At 45.5% G+C, this 9,186-nt stretch overlaps 1 protein-coding gene and 1 pseudogene across 1 annotated transcript; both read left to right on the top strand.

The window, feature by feature from the left end:
* Nucleotides 1-221: 221 nt before the first annotated feature.
* On the top strand, nucleotides 222-726 carry LOC147987443 (mavicyanin pseudogene; annotated as a pseudogene).
* Nucleotides 727-8,272: 7,546 nt separating this feature from the next.
* Nucleotides 8,273-8,860, top strand: LOC147987442 (uncharacterized). Its single transcript, XM_087540342.1, has one exon. The coding sequence runs from the start codon at nucleotides 8,273-8,275 to the stop codon at nucleotides 8,858-8,860; it is 588 nt and encodes a 195-aa protein (XP_087396468.1).
* The last annotated feature ends 326 nt before the right edge of the window (nucleotides 8,861-9,186 follow it).

Genomic DNA, 9,186 nt, shown 5'->3' with positions numbered 1-9,186 from the left:
CATAACTTTGACTTGTAGCAGGCAGAGGTTTATACTTAGATTAGATATATAATTAGCATGATTGTTTGATTTGTCTTGAAAATATGTATTTGTAGGCTATAATTGAACTTGTAATTAGTGAAGTATTACATATCTAAGTGGAGCACATGTTAACATATATCTCGGGTCTAATATATAAGCTAACATGTGGTAACCTACAACGTGGGCGAGACGGGCGGCGCATGGGACCTCAGCACCAACTACGCCACTTGGGTGTCCTGAGCACTGCGTCTGCGGAAAGCTACAACATGGGCGAGCCGGGCAGCGCATGGGACCTCAACACCAACTACGTCACTTGGGCGTCCTCTAGGAACTTCCAAACCAGCAATCAAATCGTCTTCAAGTACTCCAATCAGGCACACCACGTCCTCGAGGTTAGCAAGGCAGACTATGACTCCTGCAGCACCGCCAGCCCCAGTCACCACCTTCAACTCCGAGAATGATGTTGTCTCCCTCACCGCCACCGGCACCCGCTACTTCATCTGCGGTTTCCCTGGTCATTGTGCGGGCGGCATGAAGGTCAAAATCGATGTCATGCCAGGCTCCTCCTCTTCGTCACCCGCCCCAGCCTGCAGCCCAAGTGCAAGCAACACTCCCCCGCCAACACCTGTCTCCGCTGCAACCAATGTGGAGGCCGTGGAGTTTGGCCTTGCTGTTTTGCTTGTCGTTGCCTACGTCGTGGCTTGAGTGCATCTCGGCAGTTGCACGCACATGTGTACGTTATTGTATAGAGAAGTACAACTATCTGTGTGTATAGTTAAGTAGTTATGTGTATGTTGGACGTATTCGGCCTTTGTGTTTTGCTGATTCATTTTGAAGGATTTGTTAATGAAGATTCTTTTGGTCTAATACAACATTTGTCTTGAAACATGTTCTTTCTAAACCGTGAGAGCCCAATATTTCGTAACTTAAACTTGTATTACACAAACCCCTGCTAATTATTTTCAGCCGTTGATTTAAACTATTAACTAAAATTATCAGTCAAGGGAATTATGGTCCTGTGTGAATGTTTTTTTAGAAAGATTTGACAATCCATCAATCCCGAACGCATCTCGCCAATCCCATCTCTCGCCCGTGTGTAGATGGCGGCGCGAGGATCCCCGGCTGACCATGGTCATAGTTGTTGCTCCCCACGGCCCCGGACCCCGGCTGCCACCCGTCCGCCTGGCCTAGCTCGTCGTTGCCACTCTCCCACCTCTTCGCCGTTGTAGCTCCGCATCAGGCTCCCTTTTTAGGTGTGACCGTGCTTCGCCCGCCGCCAGCTACCCGCTCAGCGTCCGCTTCCCTTGTGGCGATCAGCAAATTCCACATTGGGGATGCTTGAACCGTGATCTTCAAGTACCACCAGGAATTCCGAGGAGGCCATCCTCAGCGACCTCGCCTCGCTCGGCCTCGACTGGGACCAAGGTACATATTAGAACATTCATTTTGGAATCTGTATTCTAGATTGCAAGTAGACAATGAGAGATCTCCGGCAGGATCAAATACTATGGTTGATTGCAAGTTGTCCTTCTGCAAATTACAAGTGAACATCAGTACATCACTGTATTCTAGAGCAAACACTGTTCCTAACCATGTGAATTCCCAACGCAAGAGTTGATAATGCCACAAGGTTGTACTTGTGTAATATTGCACATACAAACACTGTTTCTAAATTCTAACCCTACGAATTCCCAACACAAGACTTGATAACGCCATGTCCGTTTTAGCAGCCGAATCAGTATGCGGCATGAGGCAACATGGACCGTCCGATCTCACTTCAGATTAAGGGCCACCACATGCCCCCTTTCTCTCTTACCTGGAGTCGCCGACGGGTGGACCCCATGGATCATCCCCTTCCTCCTGCATGGTATAAGCTTGATCCCGTCGATTTGTTGCTAGCTTAGCTTTGCCGCGATTTCGTGATTATCTCACTGACCCAGACAACATATACCCCCTATAAATACCAGACACCCTCCGTCAGAGTCGAGCTCTATGAGCTCTGGAAGCTCCACCAGCTAGACTCGCTTCTACGGTTGATTCTAGCGGCCGTAGGCCCCATTGACCACCACAGGCACCTCCATCTCTCTCTCTCTCTCTCTCTCTCTCTCTCTCTCTCTCTCTCAATGGCGCGCCTCTTTGACCCATTTACTCGCGCAGATCCACACGGAAAAGACCACCCTGGCGTCCGGCGAATCTTGCCGACGCGCCCGTGCTCCAGACACAAGCGGTAGTTGACACAAGTTTTGCCCGATGACATTTAAGTTATGAAAGTGATCGCTGTGACCAGGGGAGCCCCATTGTGCTCTTCGCTGACGCGGAGGACCACGGAGGACAGCGCCCACTTCGACCAGAGCCCGCCCCTGGCCGCCGCCGTCTTCACCTTCTCCTGCTGGGATTCCAATGAGCGTCGCGACCCCGTGACGTGGACGCAGCACATGTGTCCATTGACACATATACAACAGCCCCTGATATTTCCTGAACGAACCTTTACTGAGCAATATCACGTCGCCAGTTGTTCCCCATTTAAATTCAAAATATCATGCCGCGTAGAGTTATATGGCAATTTGGCAGAAAAGTACCTGAGATTTAAAACCGTCATAACTTTTTAGCTCCAAGTATGAATCCAAGGGAACTTTTTGCAAAATGATATTCATAAAATGCATCATCATATGCTACACTTGGTTTCATCTTTTGAACATACAAATTTGATTGTGTTCAAATTTGTATTTAAACCTTTAATAGGGTCTTGTTTGCAAACCAAATGTCCAAATTTAGTGAAATCTACTGCATTATGATCGTTAGGTTATTCTTTATTCATATATACCACTTGATCCAGACTTTCAAACTTTTCATGATTCAATATGAATTTTGAATTCAAACCATAGAATTCCTATAATTCAAAAAATATATTCCTCAAATAATTCATTTTGCATTTTGTTTTCTTATGATTCACTTTTATCCAATGAACCCTAGCTTTAGTTTATACTTTTAGGGATATTCAAATTTGAATTCAAGCCTTGTTTTAATCATCACTTGTAAACTAGAAATCCTTTTCAGGTGATTGTTTTTGCATAAATCTCTACTAAAACCTCATCCATTATGTAACTTAGTTTCAAATATTCAAGCCATTTGTATCTATTCAAATTTGAATCCTGGCTTAACTATATCTTTATTTTCATTAACTCTTTTGAGTTAATTCTTTTCCTTTTATCCTAAAACATCATAAGAATCTATATTAGATATAATACTTAGTATGTTGTTGTTCTTTTATACTATGCCATATTTGTTCTTGTGTTCTTTTTTATTCTTCTATATGGCATGCTTGTTCACTGAGTGTTATTTACTTACATCAGATTGACCAAAGAGCGAAGCAGAATATTATCAGACTTTGTACTATTACAAGTGAAGACCAAGACAAGTTCCATCTCTTGTTCATGCACATGAACCTATATTTTACTATGCATTTAGTCCCTTTTGAGTAGTATGCATGAGTAGGAGTATGTATGATAAATATGTAGTATGATCCTAGTGTAGTTCAATGAGTAGGTCTGAGCTTACTTCCTTGTCGCCATCATTGTAGAAATATTATATTTTATTTGCTAAAGTGGATGGGGTTCATGTGAAGTGATATTCATGATGAGATGTGACTGGCAATGTAGTAAATAGGACCAACATAGTTTCATGAAATACCTAGGCAAAATAGTATAAATGGTGGCAAGGTACAGTGTTACCATCATGGGAGAGCACACTAGTGGGCCATTCGATCAGGCTCAAAGAGATCAACCACCTTTTTATTACTACTAGCTTACATGCGCAGCCACAACTACTACGTGATCTAACTTGGTTTAGTAGATATGTAGGTGGGATGGGCACTATCAGAGTTAAGGGAAACTCTTCTGTAAGACCTCATCACAATCTCCCAATTTCCGTACAATTGAGTGTGGGAGCTACAAAGTGATGATTGTGTCTTGTGGGGAACATGCACCAATCTCTGCAGACTATATAAAACTCATTGATTAGCCGTGTCCCTGGTTACAGACAACTTGAGCAGCTAGAAGTGGAAATGTTGAGAGATATCATTACATTTAATAAATTTGAGCGGGATAATCAACAAAGGGAATTGATTGAATTGGTGGTGCCCAATTAAATCATATAATATTTGCCGACATAGCACAATCTTTTGATAGTAGGATAAATTTTGATTTATGCAAGATATTAATTTAGTACCACTGCACAAGCCAACATGCATGTATGATAGGTATTTTATAACACCTTAGATATGACTTGGCAGTACATTCAATGTATTGACCTATATGGCTGCAAAGTTTTATGTTACAGATTTTCCAGACGAAGAGTAAGGATACAAAATAGGGTTATGAGGTTTAAACTCAACTTTGTCATTGACGTTGATGGGACTCCGCATCTTTATTGTTGTTTTTGTTGTGTATTCTAGCCCTAGGGCTATCAGGTAATAAATAGTTAAATACTATGGATTGACATTACATTTCATGTGATTTTGTGGTATTTCATCGAGTATTGTGTGTGCTAGCTACCGATTCAAAGACAGCACAGCAGATCACAAGAGATTCGGATCCTTATTGGAAGCGGGTCGTTAGAAGACAGATCCAGCAAGCCATGCTACCATGGCGTCCGACACCGTGCCCCATGCGAGCACAATGCCTCAGTTCGGTCGGATCGTCCCGCGGCAGCCGTCGATGAGCGGGCAAATGGAAGGAGAGGCCCCACCGACGACGATGCCGGTCAGGCCTCTCCATGCGGCGCCTGATGTAGACTCGGCTAGACGATGAGTCGCTGGTTGGTCCGGTCCTTCACGGTACTTGCAAAATATCAATGAACAGCAGCAACCGTCGCAGAAAAAAAACAGACCGACGTAGAAGAAGAAAAGCCTTTGGATAAAAACGATATAGCAAGAAGCCAAACGAGTAGACTTGTACCGAATATTGATACAAGACCAACACAGGAACAGCAGCAACGAAACCTTAGGAACCGCAAAAACGCATCGTTGGTGCCCCTCGCCGTGAGGCGTTTTCTGGTATTTTTTATTCAACTCCCAACTAATCTGGGTACAAGACTCAGGACGCTGCCTTTTATACCCTAGACACCAGCCGTAAGGGCCTAAATTACTAACTGTCTCGAACTAATTCGGAGGTTCCCTCCTTTTACATCTCGGAGAGAAAGAAAAAAACAAGCTAACTAGCACAACCTGTACGTGGACCCTCCTATTCTGAAGTACTCCCTCTGTCTTATAATATAAGAGCATTTTTTAACAGTAGTGTAGTGTTAAAAATGCTCTTATATTATGAAACGAAGGGAGTAATATTCTTTAATTAGAAAGCTACTTAATCAACCGGCCACGCTGATCACACATGACTAATTTAAAATAAAAGAATTGTTGGCGCCACCTCCTTGTAGCGCGGCTTCTTCTCTTCCTCTAGATTGCCTCACACAACTCTCTCATCTCTCTCAAGAACACACCATGAAAAGGCTCAAAGAAAACACACACGCGTGCATACTTCACCATGGAGAAATTAGCTTTGCCTCTTTCCTCCCAGTGAGACACACATATGCTACATCTTTTCTGCTGGCCCTCTTGGCCACAAACTTTCTCATTAACTCAGTGCAACACTTATATACACAAGAGAGGTTGGCTGACTTGCCAAGCCAGCCACCATACCCGGGCACACTAACCACTAACCCATGTACTCACGCACTAACTTGGCCGGCACACTCGACCACTAAATAACTCACCCATGATCCAAATGACCCGGCCGGCATGCACATGCACATGGCTAGCTAACAAACTACATGCGTGACTACATCAACTAACTAATCTGACCCACTACTAGCTTGCATGCACACACATGATCATATCTTTATGTGAGTACACTGCCGCAGCCTAGTATATGGACACGACTACATGCATGACTCAAGAAAAACCAAGAAATAATCTAAATCTAGCACTAATAACAAGATTTTAGTTCTAACATTCACCTCCCTAATCTTGTTAACTTATTTCTCTCTTGAAGCCTGTGGTCGTCGTTGTCGTCGGTGCAACACGTAGATGACCGCCAATGCCATCTTGTCACGCCGATTGTCACCGTCACCGCTGGCCTCGATGAGAACCACACCTTCTACGCCTTCACCACGAGCGCACCGCCGTGGCACACTCGCTGCCGCATGTTTGTCACCGGTGCCGCAACTTGCCGATGACTTGTTCGTCACCGGTGACGCAACTCGCCGGTGAGCCGCCTCCATGTTGTCGATGATGACGCACCTTGTCGATGACTCGGACATGGAACTCGTTGTGGCAATGGCCTCCGCTTCATGGCCATCACCTCCTTGCCGCCGGTGACACAACTTACCGGACAACATACCTTTCTCCATCGCTCATGACGCAGCTCGACGATGAGGGAGACACACACCGGCCACTAGCAGCATCACACCGCCAATGACCTCCATCTTGCGCCGACGACCTCCACGTCACATGAAGTCCGCCGCGTCGCCATCACCGCCTCGGATCGACAAGGCTCTGATGCCAATTGTTGGCGCCGCCTCCTTGCAGCGCCGCTTCTTCTCTTCCTCTAGGTTGCCTCACACAACTCTCTCATCTCTCTCAAGAACACACCATAAAAAAGCTCAAAGAAAACACACGCGCGCACACACTTCACCATGGAGAAACTAGCTTTGCCTCTTTCCTCCCAGTGAGACAAACATATGCTACATCTTTTCTGCTGGCCCTCTCGGCCACAAACTTTCTCATTGACTCAGTGCAACACTTATATACACAAGAGAGGTTGGCTGACTTGCCAAGCCAGCCGCCATACCCGGGCACACTAACCACTAACCCATGTACTCACGCACTAACTTGGCCGGCACACTCGGCCACTAACCAACTCACCCATGATCCAAATGACACGGCCGGCATGCACATGCACATGGCTAGCTAACAAACTACATGCGTGACTACATCAACTAACTAATTTGACCCACTACTAGCTTGCATGCACACACATGATCTCATCTTTATGTGAGTACACTGCCGCAGCCTAGTATATGGACAGGACTACATGCATGACTCAAGGAAAAACAAGAAATAATCTAAACCTGGCACTAATAACAAGATTAGTTCTAACAAGAACTACTTATTTGCTTGCATGCTTGAAACTACTTCACCGGACATGAAATACTACCAATATTACTGCACTTCGGAGGGGTTCTGAAGTTTGGCTTCACCGTGTCCTTCTTCGGCTCCATCGGCGAAACCTCAAAGAAGAAAGAGCCAAGCTGTAGCACAGTCGGAAGATTAGAATCTGAAGCATCTGATATACTTGCGTCAAAACAAATGGTTGTGCTTGTCTTTTGTTCAACACTTGGAGTCACCCAAGTAAACCTACGGCATTGGTGCACACATCAGCGCCTGACATCGGCGGCAGGAGTGAAGGGAGGGACAAAAGGGGAGGGTTGGCCGGCGGTAGGGTTTCTCTGAGCTGCTCACAGGAGTGACGTGGGAGGGAGGGGAGTATCGTATGACCTTGATATCTATAACTTAGTCGTGACGGCGGCTCGTTCTGGTGGTGGTAGTTGTCGTTCAGTGGCCTCTGAGTCTATGTAATTTTTGTTATGTTTGAGATGCTTTGTACTTTCGATGCACTTTTATAATAGATCTGGATCCTTTTTGCAAAAAATATAACTTAGCTGAAAAGCTATATTTTTATACTTGAAATACTATGGAAAGAAGTCAATGCATGTAGAGTACAGAATGGAGCATGTACAGGTAAACTGCAGTAAAAAATAATCTGACATTTGTGGTCTCTACGTATTGTGACATATTTCATTTACATTACGGTTACTTGTTAGCTAATTTGTTGTTTTTCCCAGCTTAAAGATCATACAGTATTATTTTCCAACCAAATTTGGCCCGTAACCCCTAAGGTATCTAGTACTCCCTCTGTAAACTAATATAAAAGCGTTTAGATTACTAGTAATCTAAACGCTTTTATATTAGTTTACAGAGGGAATACTAGATAGCCCCGTTCCGATTAGGATTTGTTGTCAACTGTGCGCCGCCAAACGATTCAGATACGGAAAGCCGCGCGTGTCCGGCTAGAGCACGAGCCCTACTCTTCTCCGTAACGCAGAACAAAGGCCGTCCTCTCCAATACTATATAGTCCTCAACTACTTCCCAAACACCGCATATCGATCCAGCACTCGCCATTGTTCCTCGACACCATGGCCCAAGACGGAGAAAGCAAGTGCTTCCCGTTATGCATGATCGTAATAGCGATAGGCCTCATGGCAGGTTTTTTGTATTTTCTTGTGTGGGAAAACAATAGGCTAGGTGACACCAAGTACACGGTGACAATCACCAGCGTCGACGGCCTGGACCCGGCGCTGGATCTCCATAGCGACCGGCGGGCGCTCAGTCCGGTGTTCGGCATCAACGTGCACATCGACAACACCCACAACCAGATCGTCGAGAAGTGTGTCGGTGGCGTCGGCTCCTCGGCGATCGTGTCATACGGGGATGCGCTGCTCGCCAAGGGCACCGCGCCGTGGTTCTGCGTGCAGACAACGAAGGTGGGAGAGGCTGCTACCAAGGCGTGGGGCTTGAACGTGCAGCTGCCCCACTTCCTGCGGGACCGGCTGGCCGGCGAGCTGGAGAGGGGCCAGGCGGTGGTGGACGTGGCGGTGCGGACTCCCGCGGGTGCTGGCTGTTACATAAACAGATGCCTGGACACGGTGCTTGTCTGCAAGGCCAAGATCGGAGGAGGTCCATCCCCGTGTTTTCGTGCCACGACTGTCAGCGGCACGACATGAAACAGATAGTTAATCAGTGTCTTGGTTTTCATTTTATTTTTATTTAGGAGGATAGCGTGGAGCCTCGATGTGAATCTTTGTTTTCAGTCAAAAGGTACATATGTCTTATAGTGGTATCTGAATTTTGTATTTCCAGCCCAAGAACTGTGTTTTATAGTGGATCTGAATGTATATTTTCTACTACCGAGTACTGTGCTCCATATATAGTGGATCCAAACTTTATTCTTCCAGTGAAGATGATTATAGTGGTTGATACGGAGTTGATTGCGATAAGTGTATGACATACTACAATCTAGTTGTCCGACTACTTTTTGAGTTTTGGAGTT

This window comes from Triticum urartu, chromosome 2A (genome assembly GCF_056163025.1).
Source record: "Triticum urartu cultivar PI428250 chromosome 2A, HENAU_Tu73, whole genome shotgun sequence".
In the NCBI taxonomy this organism is placed as follows: domain Eukaryota; kingdom Viridiplantae; phylum Streptophyta; class Magnoliopsida; order Poales; family Poaceae; genus Triticum; species Triticum urartu.
Note: the sequence above shows the minus strand (reverse complement) of the source record. Positions and strands in the feature narration are given on the sequence as shown.

Excerpts from the sequence above, each read along its gene's own strand:
- LOC147987442 (XM_087540342.1), top strand. The coding sequence starts at position 8,273 with ATGGCCCAAGACGGAGAAAGCAAGTGCTTCCCGTTATGCATGATCGTA.